Source organism: Scomber japonicus, chromosome 4 (assembly GCF_027409825.1).
Source record: "Scomber japonicus isolate fScoJap1 chromosome 4, fScoJap1.pri, whole genome shotgun sequence".
NCBI classification, from domain to species: Eukaryota; Metazoa; Chordata; class Actinopteri; order Scombriformes; family Scombridae; genus Scomber; species Scomber japonicus.
The window spans coordinates 14,162,566-14,178,443 of record NC_070581.1 but is presented as its reverse complement, the minus strand read 5'-3'; the positions used below and the strand labels follow the sequence as shown (position 1 = coordinate 14,178,443).

Genomic DNA, 15,878 nt, shown 5'->3' with positions numbered 1-15,878 from the left:
AGATAATATTTTTATGCAATGTTAAAAAGCAAGTGGTATCCATGCCAAAATATTTAGTTTTCCATTATACAAAGCTACATACTGTAGTCAGCCACACGCTGTATGTGGAAAATAATGTGCAAGTTAACATTTGTGTTTCTCTGCCAAGTGTACTTTCTGCTCCAGTGAAAGTAGAGGAATAGTCGTAGTAAACAAACCTCCTGCCCTTCCAGATTTGAGCCAAAGCCACTGCACAGCACCCATTCAGTGAGCCAATAAGAGATCGTCCACACGCCACGTCGCTTAGCCGTGCACCCTTCCCTTTGACCCCTTGACTCATAAGCACCATGACCTCTGAGCTGGAGAGTAGCCTGACCTCGATGGACTGGCTTCCCCAGCTCAGCATGAGGGCGGCCATCCAGAAGACTGATGCAGGCCACCACCACGGCCACCACCATGGACACCACCACCATGGTCACCATCATGGTCATGGGCCTGGCAAGAAAATTACCCATCTGGACCCAGGAACAACACTGGACCAGGAAGAAGCTGCACAACACAGAGACGGTAAACCGCCGTACAGTTACGCCAGCCTCATCACCTTCGCAATCAATGGCTCACCACGCAAACGGATGACCCTCAGTGAGATCTACCAGTGGATCTGTGACAACTTCCCCTACTACCGAGAAGCAGGCAGCGGCTGGAAGGTAAGAGGAGACAAACGAGAGAGATATTATGCGATTTGGGATCTTGTTCAGGGGGGTTGAGCTCCAACAGCTGGTTCCAATTTGGACAAATACACGAATTTGCTAAGTTCTCAAGGCTAATATATCTCTTATGGACATATTTTAATCTCTTCTCATTCTTTTTTGTGAGGAAATAGCAGATTAAAAAAAACTTTTTTTGCAGATGTCACTTTCATAGAAATGCTGCAGCAAATTACATTAGCTGTAGCTAATTAATGTTAATTCTGTAATTTTCTCGACTTAGAGGATGAATCAGCTCTCTCTTATACAACTCTATGTTCATGGTTTGACTGCTAACTGTTTTTTCAGGTCAACAAGACCAATAAAGATGTGTGTTGCCTCAGTTTCACATACATGTCGTAACAAAAATTTAAACTTCAGAATTAGGACCTCCAGTTTTGTAGCAATTAGCTCTTGAAAAATAAGGTGGACAAAAGTGAATAAGGGACACCTACTATTTTAATGTTTAATATCATGTCATGATGCTTATCTTATTTTCAGGTGTAGTAACTAGTGGCGTTTCTACCTTTGCACCCAACATCTCAATTGAATCTTTGAGTTTTAGTCAAATCATTTATAGCTCACATATGATGGAAGCTAAATTGAAATTCAATATGGGATTTGGAAGACTTTGTATGTGACAAGCGGATTTGATACTGAATTCAGATTTGATCAAACGCTACTGAATCCCAGCCCTATTGTTAGTGCTGAAAATACACAAGTCTGATTCAGTGGCTGCCTTGAAGAGCATAGAAACCTTTAAATGAACCAGGATTGATTGGCAGATGCGTTTCGTCTCATTCGGGCCACATTATTAAATCCTTATGTAAATGTAGCTATGCAAATCCTGGCTAATATGAGCGGAAAGGTGGCTGTGTTATTGGAGACAAATGAATAGATCCCTACGGTTGTGTCTTGGGGATTCTCTACCTTATTAGTGAAGAAGGGGATGGATATAGTCCTTCCACTGACACATTGAAAAGGCTGTCTGCAAACTATCAACCTATTCATCTAGCTGAGAGCAGGAACATTTTACTTCTTCTCTCATTATTTCTCTTTCTTTCACTTTCTATCTTCATCTCCCAAGCACTTTCACTCCACCGCCCCCCTCCTCTCCCTTCTCTGTCTTAGTCACTCACTCCTCTCCTCTCCTCTCTTCTTCTTTTCCTTTCACGAACCTGTGTTTGTTCCTCGTCTATAATCTTCTACACACCATTCCCCGAGCGGAGATGCATGCCAGAAACTGAGACAAAAAGGTTATGATACAAGCCAGGTTGTGTTGGCAGCGCTTCTTACCTGCACGTAGGATTCAATCAATTAGTTCTCTGTTCAGAGAGAGAGGATAGGGGTTATTGAGACCATTCAGGCTTTCTCTCTCCGCAGCTTATGACTTTCTCTTTCTGGTTGTATTTGGGTGCCAGGATGTTTTAGTATCCCATAATTACACCTCTAGATTCATTGATTTGTGTGTGCGGCTGCATTCTAGTAGCATCATTAAAGCACTATACTGGGTTTTATTTTCACATGTTCTGGCATTTGTCCATGAGATCAATGCAGGGAGTTTGTAGCAAGAAACATAACTCAAAGTTGTGCGGCTTTCTACTGAGGTCATGGCCACATAAACAATACACAGAACTATAAGGGTTATGCTTCTTAGTCTACAACAGACTCTAAGATTGTCAAACAAGCTAATTAATTTTTTCTATTTATTTAGATATCAATAAAGAATTTTACACGTTGTAAAATATTTTCACGACCACTGATTTGTGCACAAAGTGACATTTTGGAAGCTGGTAAAGTAACAAATTAAGCACATTGCAGTATTTGAAGGTAGATCACAAGTCACATTTCTGTGTTGGTCTTTGAGAAAAGGCTGTTAAGTTTCGCTTCCTGGATGACCCGAATCAACACAGTGGGGCTTGTTTTATACCAGCCATGGCCGTCACAGGGAAAGTTACATAAGTCTGGTTCATTCCAGTTCAGGTGATTGCTGTCAGCTGTACACAGTGGGACGCAGACACTGAGATTGTCTGGCTGCCACGTTAGGCAGACATTGTGGGCTCACGCATACACACGTTGCAAGTACACACTTTGAAATGTGTGTTTTCTGAATGTACCGATTTAAGGCGAACACTTGAGCTTTCCCAAAATGCCTCATATGTGGTCCGTCGTGTTCGCCGTCTCCTTCATCCTCTGCCACACATGCGTGCACAAACACACACTACACAAGCTTGTACACCCACCAAGAGACTCCCACTAAGGTAGGCAGTGTACGTGTGCAGTCTACAGATTACACATGGGGAGCTCAGCAGGAGAGGAGATGAGGGGGGTGGAGGGGGATAGAGAGGAGACTGTCAGAGAGCAGAGGAGAGTTTTACTACCCAGCACACGCACTCCGTCTGCTCTGTATGATAATGTGAGAGTGCAGGAACGGCAGAGTTGAAACCAGGACAACACACAGTCATACACAATCACAAGGCGCGCACACACACACAACACACACACACATACACACACACACACACACATTAGTTTCCATCCTTAGAAATCAGGCTTACTTCATGTGGTGCACCGACACACATACACGTATATACGCACACACACTTTCAAATGCATTAAACGGCCAATCTCGTTAGCTGTTATAATCATGTAGTTTTCCAAGGTCATGAGATTTTTGTCTCAGCAGGAAATGAATATGGAGAACTCTTTTCATCTCAGAAGTAACGATGAGAAGCTTCCTCCAGATCTGTGGAGGAGGTGTAGACTCTGGAACAAAAAATCATGAAATTAAATAGCACACGCATGCATAAGCCATTTGTTTATGAAGTTTGCTGGAGCTCCTAGATTAATCTTGTGTAACATGCATGCAAAGCATTTCAGTTTTTACAGCTAAAGGATACACAGGAGTGGAGATACATTATACTGGAGGGGAGTGCAAACTGTGTTGCATCAGGCTGCATCATTCCAGCATGATTTTGTATCACTAGAACAACATGATCTCCCCTATGTTATCTTTCTTTACCAACCTCTCCCTCTCTCTCTCTGTCTGTGTGTGTCCTACACCATGCCCTGCTCTACTTTCTCATGCCCTCTGCAGTCCCCTTTCACACCCACGTGTCCCCCCGCTCTTGTGGCCCTCAGGCCCACCTTTACCTCATCTTATAATGAGCACGCAGCAGGAGACCAAAGGCACACAGAGATTTCTCTTAATTGCTTTCTGTCTTGTCCCTGATTGGCCAGTTTGTGACAGTGAGTCAGTAAGTTTTTGGTGTTTGAAGAATGTGCAATCTGGATTTTAAACTTATAAAAACAGACTGAACTTTAACTCCCTATTTTTGTTTAATATTTTAAACCTCCATTAATTAGCTTAATAATCTTTTTCTTTTATGCTGTTTTATTTCTTTAATGTACTGTCCTGATTTGTTCTGCTATAGGCTGTTTTTAGGATGATCGTATTACTGGGTGAAATAATACATTCACCTTGGTGGAAACTTGGATTTGGATAATGGATCAATCAGTAATCAATCAATCAATCAGTAATTTATCAGAAAAAGATTCCAAACATTCTTTTGTATCTTCTTTGTAGCTTCTCAAATGTGTGGATGCACACATGTGGGTTGCTGCTAGACATCATCATGGGCTACTGGAACTGGTGGTGGTATTGATTATATATATTTTTTTACATTTTAAAGACAATGTATAAATATAATGTATTAAATGAAAATATGTTATTCTATAATAAAATTAATTTTATTCTATTCTGCTCTACTATATTGTATTCAGGATGAGTATTATGATGGGAAACATTGGCTATTCAAAGCTCACCTTGCCATTACATTATTATTGAAATTTGAAGGCCTTCCCATCATTTACCATTTCAGAGATGCAGTCTAGACCTATCTTCACCAAATGGCATGTTGTAGTCTGTGCTGACTAACCTGCTCTCTTGTGACCCCCGTCGCCTCAGGCTAGCTCCCATGCAGCCAGGCTAATTGCCTACAAATTAGCAAGGCCTAATGTGACGTTGTAAAGGGCAGCGCTACCACAATGGCCTTTGGCCTTTGGCTGAACACCACATGTCACAGACAATCACCTGATATGAATCAGCACTGGGCCATTATTCTGGCTCACATCCTCTCCTCCCTGCTCTGTGGGAGATCTGCGACTGAGCACAGCGGAGGTCGGCGCACAGTGTCAAGTGTACTTACATATGTGGAGGAAGGCTCTCGTCATTGGCTGCTTGGAGTCATTATGTGGCTGTAGCTGCACAGAGGCTCCTGAGCTTCAGTCTCAACTAAAAATTCACCACTAGGCTATGCTTATTGTAATTCAGCTTTAGGACAATCTGTGGAATATCTGTGGAAAACACAATGTGCAGTGTTTGTATCTGTTCATCTACACTATGTAGTGATTGTGTTTGTAGCTCTGTGTACAAGATGATGCTTTTTTGTATGTAAAGTGACAATTATGTACGTGCTTGAACAGCTGCATATTTGTTTATGTGCACTTTTTGAGTCATTTTAAAAGTGTCTGATAGGGGTGACATGGAAAATGCCACAGCCGTCTGTTTGTTCTTACCCACCTCTAACTGTGTGTTTATCCCCTCGTCACTAAGTAACACATTCAGAACTGTAACCCAGCATTCCCAGTCTACATGTCATGCTGGACCAGTCTGCTGTCCAGATGTTTGCGTGTGTGTTTGTGTGTGCATGTAAATAGGTCTCAAGATCAAGTCTCCCACTTGACATTGTGTTGGTGAAATTTTTGTATACAATATAGATTCCTTGTTAATCAAATTCAACCTTGTCTTTAAAATGAATTTTTTGATACTTTGCTCTCAAACCTGAGAGCTGATAGCCAATCTAATTAACCTTTAGAAAACAAAGTCCCAATATCAGTTACAAAAACAACAATAATTGCTTGAATTCAGCTTTACCACATCTTCACAGTACATTTCTGAAAGTGTTTTGATGTTTGAAGTTGTCATACTGACCAGATCACATTGGAAACATAAATAATTAACAATCCAAAAAATTCATGAAAATTGGACTTCTCTTAAGAGCTTCAAGTCACACAAAGGTTAAGCATGTTGCCATTACTTGTGCTCTGTTTGTCATGTTGTTCCTGTGCCGTACCAAATAGTCAACAAGAGGTTAAATATGATCGTCTCAATCACCACAAGACAACTTTTCCAGGTACTTCATTGCTGTAACATGAGCACATCTTGAGTATTCATCCCCCTTGGACCTTTCCACGTTTTGCAGTGTTACAACCTGGAATTCAATTTTATTTTATTGGACTTTTTACCATTTAATTTATACAATGTGCATAAACACTTTTTTGTTGTGACACAAACAATAATTAAGACAAAAAAATCAGACATCTGTTGGATGCACAAGTATTCAGCCCCCGGAGTCAATACTTTTGCTGCAATTACAGTGGCAAGTCTTTTGGGGCATGTTTGTAGCAGCTTTGCACATCTAGAGACTGCAATTTTTGCCCATTGTTCTCAGCAAAATGGATGGAGACCATCTGTGATCAGCAATTCTCAATTGGATTGAGGTCTGGGCTTTGACTTGGTCATGCTAAGACTGTAATATTCTTTGCCTTAAACCATTCCAGTGTAACTCTGGCTGTGGGGTCACTGTCCTGCTGGAAGGTGAACCTCCACCCCAGTCTCTTGCAGACTGAAACAGGTTTTCTTCAAGAACTTCCCTGTATTTGGCTCCACCCATCTTGCCCTCAATCCTGACCAGTTTCACAGTACCTGCTGATTGAAATCACCACCATGTTTCACTGTGGGGATGATGTGCTCAGCGTGAAGTGCAGTGTTGATTTTCCGCTATAATTAACAATGAACAATAAAATGAAATTTTGTTGAAATTACAGTATGGTTTTCTGCAATCACAGGAGGCACAGTATTTGTTAAATATAAAGATGTCCTCCTGGCCTACATTCAGTTATATAGACTTAAGAAAACATTCTTGTTTGGTACAGATCCCAGTAAAAATCACATTAGAACCATTTTAATGTTTTACAATTAAATGGAGTAATAAAATTATCATTCCCTCTTACAATGCAAATCATATCTAAGTTGCAATATCAGTCAAAATAATCATAATAAGATATTTCTTCAAAATCATTCAGCCCTGGTTTCCGCCACACACCACATTTGTACCAGAGCCAAAAAGTTTAATTTTGGTCTCATCTGACCAGAGTACATTCTTCCATATTTTGTGTCTACCCCATGGCTCATAGCAAACTCCAAACAGGATTTTTTTAGACTTTCTTTCAGCAACAGCTTTCTTCTCGCCATTCTTCTATGAAGGCCAGATTTGTGGAGTGCACGACTAAACGTTGCCCTGTTGGACAGATTCTCCCACCTGAGCTGTGGATCTTTCCAGCTCCTCCAGAGTTACTGTTGGCCTCATGGTTGCGTTTCAGATTAACATTCTCCTTGTCAGTCCTTCTTGTGGTAAATTTGCTGTTGTGCCATGTTCTTTCCATTTCTAATGATGAATTTAATGATGTTACATGAGAATTTCAATGCTTGGGATATTTTTTTTTACAACCTAACCCTGCTTCTCCACAACTTCTTCCGACCTGTTTGGTGAGCTCCTTGGTTTTCATTATGCTGTTTGTTTAGTAATGGTCTCTCACAAACTTCATGGAACATGTGTATTTATATTCAGATTAAACTGCACACAGGTGGACTCTATTGAACAAATTATGTGACTTCTGAAGGTAATTGGTCACACCTGATCTTAGTTAAGGGTTTCACAGCAAAGGGGGTGAATACATATGCACTCAACAATTTACTATGTAACACACACACACACACACACACACACACACACACACACACACACACACACACACACACATTATGGACTACTTTGTGTTGGTCCATTACTGACAAACCCACTAATATTCAATTTAATTTGTGGTTGTAATATGACAAAATATGAAAAAGTCCGGGGGGGATACTTATGCAAGGCACTATATATAGCTAATAAAATAATCTTTCTTTCCATTCATGAACAACAAAATAATTTTCTTCATTCAAAAAAAATGTTTCATAGACAAAAATGTATATCTGCAGACATCCTTTTGCATTTGCAACAAATCGTTTTCCCAATTTGGTAAGTTAAAGGTCAACTGTGAAACAATCATAGCCTCAATTTTTCTGCATCTTATGACATTTCTTTATGAATCAATATATACCAGCGGCACCCTCCTTCCACCACACTTGTATTTTTAATATTAACTGTTGCTAATATTTGACGAACAAATTGAGATTATCTGTATCATTTTTAGGCTCCATCCTCCCTCCATACACACACATGCACACACACAGCACACATACATGCAGCTATTAATTATGCTTGTATGTGAAACACTGCTAGAGCTTTTAATTACATACTAATCACTAATAGCAGTCTCAGTATTAAATTCTTAATTAAAACTGAGGAATTTCTCTCGCTTGCTCCTCGAGGATTTGGCACCCATCCAGAACCGCGTTTCCCTCTCTAACCAGCCAGGCCTGTAGCACTCTCCATATGGCTAATAATAGGCTTAAGGCTGGTTTTCCGAGCACTCTGGAATGCAACAATAATACCACAGAATGAGCTTATTAGCTAGTCCCTGGTTTTTTATCCCAAAAAAGAGACATGAGCCTTTCTTTTGTCAGGCTCCAAATTACAACAGTGCTGTTTTACTTTCATAGAACAGAAGAAAAAACAGTAGATGTTTTTTTTTTAGTTAAAATGACAAAGTTAAAGGAAGCCTTGCACAAGTGCATTGGATGATATATGCATATGTGCAAGTGAAACCTGTGTGGTGATGTTTTTTAGAAGATAGGCCATTCAGATGAATTGGACATCGGTATGTTTTTGTCTAAAAAAACTAAAACATACCAATGTTTAACTGTGAACAATTGTTTCATTTTGTAGAGTTTTTTTCCCCAATTTAATTCAATGAAAATATAAAATCTACATTAAAAAAAATAAAAATATAAAAACTGCCTTTTCAGCTGTTGGTAATTTAGTTAGTTTGTCCTCTGGTTACATAAAATCACTGAGGCATGTCTCTTTTTTATGACTACAACCACACTAACATGGTGTAGTCTGAAAACACAGTTTACATGTGAAAACGACACACCTCCACACTAGTACTTTCAGGTTGTTTTGGTAGGGAATAGAGATCACTGTCCACCCTGAAGCACAGAAACAAGACGAAAATGGCTCCATCTGTTCTTCATACTCTTTGGGTCGGCAAACAAACTTGCGCATCACAGTTAACATCTGCTAAGGAGTGGACTAGAAACATAGTCATTACTCTGCTGAATCTCAAACCTCTAAACCTCCATTTGGTTCACTTACACCGTAGAGCCAAACTCACAATTTATTTGTTCTCATTTATATTCTGTATTCAGACAACTGAACAAACATGAGAAATGTGACTCGTAGATACTGTTAAACCAGACGAACAACAGCTCCTATACTGCTACACTGAAATAGTGGACAAAGTAACTATTTTTGAGAGGTCATTGATGTATTTCAAATGAATGTAAACTGATGGGCTATACTGACCATTAAATGGAAGAATCAGAGAGATGGTGTGACAGAACTTTGGCCTCTTAATTTTACCACCATACAGTCCCAGACAGTCTCTGAACAGGCTTGCGTCTTACATTTTGGGAAAAGCTCCATTTTTGAGGCCAAAATATAGAGAAAAAGATTGATTTTTTAATTTATTTTGATAGCTCAAGTTGGAGGTATGCTTTAAAAGAAGTGGTTTATACAATGTCTCCGACCATATTGGAAGGCAAAACTGTTCCGTGTGTCCGCACTCAAAGACGGGGTGAAAAGCTGGCCGTCAGAGTGAGTACAGATGTGATAACTTTTGGAACATGGAGTAGCAGTGCGCATTTTCAGTCTTTCTTAGAAGGCATTCATAGTGTTGCACTCTGTTGTATACACTAAATGTGACTGATATAGTTGTGTAAAGAATGAAAAAACAGAGCTTGAGAGAGGAGTTGGAACCTTGTTGACTGTCTCACCTCTACACATCTGGCCTGTAAAATGGGCTTGAAGATAAGTGCAGATTCTGGAGAAGCTATTGTGAAGTGTGTCATGTTCCACCCCATCTTCCTTGTAGCAGTCACCTGCTTTATAGTTTTCTATGTTTGATTGTTTTGTACAGCACTAGCTTTCCTAATGGTTTCCCATGACGCTGTATACAGTATCCCACAGTGTTTTGTCTGTATTGATCTGATGTGCCAGGAAGATTTCATTCAAACAGCCACTCCAGAAAGAACAAAATACATAAGCTCAAATAGAGTTTAAATTTTTTTTGCATTGCTTTGAGTGGTGACTGTGCTGCCAAAGTGTTCATTACTTAAGTGCCCTGTCATTGTTGTAGAATGGATTTATTTATTTATTTTTTTGGTTTGATTTATAAGGCACCACCAAGGGTGTTTCCATCTGACAAGCACTTTGGTTGAAGTGTGGATTTTGTTGTTTTCTGCCTAGCCAGTCCAGTTTCAATAGACATGACTGGAGCACAGTCCTGAGCAGCTCAACACAGCTCACTTCCATGTAGTTCAGAAACTCACTATGGAATTGTTGTCATGCTTGTCATCAAGTATGAATGAGAATAGAAAAAGGAGGCTGTCAAACATTATTGGGGTGCAGAGCACAATCAGGGCTCATCCTTTCCTGTTCTCTCGCCTCTTCTACCGGAAAGCCGTGACAGAAGCTGTCACTTCACCACAGCACTCTGAAGGAAGTGTGCCACCATGACCTCTCGGTGCACTGTGAGCTAGTTTGGTCTTGTTGTTATTTTTGAAACACTATATTGAAATAACAGCTGATAGGATTTCTCTTTCTAAATCAGTGGTGAGGTGAGAAAGCCTACTAATGTGACATGGGGAGGATGGTAGTTAGTCAGTGAAGTGATCTTCTAGTATTTGGCAGCTCAGGACAGTGTTTCCCAATTAGGATGTCTGGAATCTCAAAAGTATTGCTAAATTAATCTAAGGAGTTGCAAGATAGTAAAAAAAAGATAAGAAACTACATTAATTTGATGTTTTTTCTTTTTTTTTAATGAATGGTCACAAGTCAAAAAAGTTGCTAGCTTAGGGCACATTTTTCTCCAGCAGGGCTTGCCGGTTGGAATGATACACTGCATTTTAGTGTATTCTTCCTTTTTTGGAGCTGCTTGTGATATCCCCAGAGACAACAGCAACCCTACTTCCACCTCGTTTGAGAAGTCTTTGTTGTCACACACACACACAAATATACACACTCACTCATGCCCTCGCTCTCCCTCTCTTTTCAACACACAAATATGCAGATATGTTAGACTCATGCTGTAAAACATGCACAGGCACACACACACACACACACCTTAACACAGATGAACATGTGTGTACATAGTTGCACACAGTCACAGGCGCATGCACAGGTGCACACACACCTGCCTACATACACACATATACCCAGGTGCAAGCAAAACAGAGTGAATACTGAGATACACACAGCTGCATGCACACACATGGAGGCAAATCCACAGTGTATGAACACACACACACACACACACACACACACACACACAAACCTCTCATCTCATAGATGACTTGTGTGAAGTACTTCAGTGAGGGAGTGAAGAGGGCGGGGGAAGGGTCCATCAAATGAAATGAATATGTATTAGATGGGGTTTGAAGTAGTGACTTGTATTCAACCCCGCATTCTCACGGAGCGTCTGTCACTCCGTCACCATCAGGATATAATAAGGTGTCTCAATGATGCTCAGAACCCAGGAGACTCTCACATCTAAGACATCTGTCCGTATGTGCGCGTACCCCCACACTCCCTCTTCTAGCCGACTCCAGCTCTTTACTTCTTTGTGCCTCTTGTACCCTCCCTCCTCCCTGCTCCTTCTCCTCTGCTTTGCCTTCAAACTTTACCACATTTTACCCTCTTTTTATGCACTGTATAGGTTCAGCTGAAAGTTAATAAAATCTCCTCTATCTCTCCAAATATCCATTCCGGCTATATCTTCCTTCCTTTTCTCTCTTTCTCTCTCTTGTTCTGTCTGTGGGCGCACAAGGACTACCTCACTGACACCACAATACATTTATCCTGAAGGGCATGGGAGAGACTCTCCTGAATGCTGCTGCGTGGGTGTGCATTGGTGTGTGCACGTCAAACTCCATTGGCCCTCCATAGGTTAATACCCCAGCCAGCAAACCTTTGGCCCCATGATCTTAGTTTCCCTGCAGACATAGAGTTGAGCAGTTTTCTGTGGGATTTACACAGCCACAGACATGAATGGTTCCTTTCTTACCTTGTACAATACAGACTCCCAGCCAGCCACATCAGTGAATTTATTTTCAAACAAACTTACAAAGTACAGTTTATCTTTTTACCAGCCTTTGCAGCTCAAACATCTCCAAAACTACAATGGCCCAGTATATTGGATTTCACCAATGACAAAAATAACTAGTTTGAGTAGTCACTCTGTGACGTCACCCATTGGTTTGTGAACTGCTGTTTTGAAGGCTTGATTTTAGCAATTTGACCTTGGCCTTTGACCTTTGAGTCTTGGATTTTGCTGTCGCCATTTTTGATTTTTGGAGCCAGAAGTAATCATATTTGAGTGAGAGAGTGTAGCTGAGCCTAGTGCTAGCTGCTAACTTGGTTAGCATGGGACATTCAAAGTCTATGGTTAACTCTGATAATTCTAATGCTAATATCCACTTGTGAAAAATAGGCCTAAAAACATTAAAATAAAATGTACTTACTAGAAATACTGAACATCCAGGTGGCATCAGCTTTTCAGCTACAACATAGCCACACTCTAAAGCATACCTGACTTGAAACAATTTAGACCATAAACTCATTGGGAAAGGGTACTGGATAAATAAATCAAGTGAGAAGTAGAGTCATTTTTGGACACATACAATCAGAATTGTATTTGCAACCACTGGAGTGGCCCCCTGCTGCCAGTTAGACAGAATGCAGGTTTAAGTTGCCTCTGCATTGGCTTCACTTTTCAGACCCGGAGCTACTGATTGAATTTCACAAAGCAGTCCACTGGCACTTGTTTACATATCTGCATTTGTTTTAAGCTGTCCTCTGATATTCATCTATTTCAGAAACTCAAACTTGAACCTTATCTAAAGCTTTCCACTTGTTTTTCATATTGTCAGCAGATCTTAAGTGGATAATTTGTGCTTTTACTAATCTGTCTTCATGTTCAATGTTCTCTACTTTCTGAAATAAAATACATTACTCAAGTAATGGCAAGGTCCCGAACAATAGCCATATAGAGAGGGTGAAACCCACAAAATGATTGATATCTATGCTGTTATGGCAAGCATAATGGCACATCAGCATTATTTCTATTTTTACAGTATTAACCCCCATCAGTCAAATGATGGAATTTTGCTTCACTCAGCACTCTGTTGTTCCATGTTTCTATTTTTAACAGAAATACTATTCCTACTCACTGATTGTGAAATTTAGATAGCTGCTTCTTCATTATGAAGAGCTGCTGTTAAGTTGCTGTTAATGAAGCCCAACACACTTTGCAGATGTTTGACAATAAAACCCTTTCTGGGAAGAAAGTAGATCCTATGAACTACTGGAAGGGTGTTAGGTAGTTGTTGAGATGTTGAGTTTGCATTATTGAGCAGAAATTAAGGAGGCTTATTTAATAAAATAAAGCAATAAAAAGGCTTGCCTATAATAATAATCCCTCAAATAAACTTTTAATGTGTGTTTATTACAGATTTGCTCCTAAAGAGTTTTGAGTTTTATGCACACAAACTTCAGCCTTTTTATAAAAGAATCACTTGACACCTGAAATACTGTAAATCCCTCCTCTTTAGAGCTTTAAATCTGTACAAGTTAGGTTGTGAGTTTCCAGTGCAACCAACTTCAGTGTTTTGTTGAAATGGGACAGTTCTTGTCACCTCACTTGTGAAACATGAGCTTTCAAGACTGTTAAATTTAATTTAAAGAAAATGCTATCTCATGTTGCTCCATCGTTTTTAACTCAGCTACCATGACCCAAATCTTACAAACCTACCCACTTATGTAACTTCAATTCTCCCTGCATGCACACACACGCACGCACGCACACACACACACACACACACACACACGTTTACGCAGCTCTCCTCGTTAAGACATTGCATTAACTTCCATTCATTCCACCAACCATAACCAATTAATGCCGAACCCTAACCTTAACCAGGAGCTCAGGAATCACCTTTGTCTCATTATAACTTGCTTGTAAATGGCTTTTGTTCCCCATGAGGACTACTGATCCCAACAAGCTAGATGTTTATACTGGAAAAGGCTCACGAATGGTAACAAAATACACACACACACACACACACACAGAGACACAGTGTCCCGCATATGGTCAGAGTAACTTTCTGACTCCTCTGACCTGCACCCTCCTTCATTTGCACATACTGTAACCAAACATTTCTGTCAACCATCAACTTCATCATTCCTTCTTTGATCACTTTCCCACACATCACACACAAACACACATGCAGTTGTATACTACTACCCCCCTATTTCTTTTCGAGCCGAAAGCATGTCCCCAAATCCTGACTTTTTGTCACACATCACATTATATCACATTGCATTTTGTCAAAAAGTCAACCATGCTTATCAAGCCCGCTTTATATAACTAACCTCTTCAAGTCCAGGATCCTGCACCCTACGTTAAGCAGCAGCAGCAGCAATACTCCTTATCACATACACAGTTTATATTGTACATAGCATTCTTATGACTTTATATTGCAGTGACACAGTTCTTAATATCCTGTCTCTACAAATTGCTGGTTAAATCAGGAGGCATCATGGGAGCTGTACACTTAGGGCCAAATCCACAAAGAATAGATTGCAGCCACTGATAGTACTGTGAATTGCGTAGCATTTGCAACTGCAATCTGCCCCATTTTAACGTCTTATTCACAAAAGATTTTGTGCTAATGATATGCATGCGCAAACATGGCCATTAAGTTTCTCAGCTAAGTGCAATGTTTCCCTTGTTTTGCGTCTGACTGAGTGAGCACGGTGGTTTCCAGTGTTTTAAGCTTTCTGTACATTTCAGCACACACATTGGCCCATAATGAAAAACTGCAGAGAGCACAAAAGCCTCAAACTGTGTGGCTGTAATTAGCAGAGGTGCACACACACAGAACTCTCTAGAATCACAAACTCATTTTCATGTATTTTGCTTCTTTTACTTGTGTAATATTTCACATCTATAACATAATTGACTGAAATGTCAAATGTCAAAACACCGTCATTAATGTGACTCTGAAACATTTTAGATTACTTTCTGAATCTTACAATAATGTTGTTCAGGTGTGACTGAACGTATCCAGGATTTTGCAGAAACATCAATACTGATGTTCTGTTTGTTGTCCACAACTGGCTGTGTGTCACAGCTGGCTACAGCATCACACAAGAGCTGAAATGATAAGTGCGTCTCCAAACTGGGGAAGAGGCTGTGCGCAGTTACGCACGCAGCACAGCATAAGTAACTTCATTAACACCAGATAGGTAATTAATGTTCTGCGGTCTGCAGATTTCAGTTTTATATGATGGAAGTATTGTTAATAAAGTAGTATGTTACTGTATGGATGAATCCTAACCTCCATCAGGGTTGTTATTTTTCTTTTTATATCTCGTGATAAGCACACAACCCTGTTTGATCCCCCCTGTCTGACTCTGTATTTCACCCTTAATATCATTCAAGCCTCACAAGCTTGAAAATTTAAAGAGAGAGAGAGAGAGTGTGTGCACTAACGGCCTACAACCCCACCCTAATTACATGTGGCAACTAACGATGGTCTTTGTGAATTGGACTGTTTTGCTTACGCATGAATATTTTATAGTTTACATACATGCAAATGGAACAGGCGTACAATGACGCTATTTGCTTGGCAAGGCAGTTTGTGGTGCATTTCACCCTTTGCAGGTGCATCTTTTTGTCTCATTTGCACAGGTTTAGCAGCCGCAACCCTTTTGTGGTTTTGGCCGTTAGAATAGATTGTAGTGTATTGTGGATGCATTGTAGTTTGCTCTCAAAATTACATACAATGCAGTTATGCATATGTATACA

General features: G+C 40.1%; 1 protein-coding gene across 1 annotated transcript in view; it reads left to right on the top strand.

Annotated features, from left to right (window-relative positions):
* The first annotated feature begins 326 nt into the window (after nucleotides 1-326).
* LOC128357464 (forkhead box protein J3-like) overlaps nucleotides 327-15,878 on the top strand; it is a 49,889-nt gene continuing 34,337 nt past the window's right edge. Inside the window, exon 1 of the mRNA XM_053317819.1 lies at nucleotides 327-686. Coding sequence (XP_053173794.1) covers nucleotides 327-686 — 360 coding nt within the window. The remainder of the gene's footprint in view (nucleotides 687-15,878) is intronic.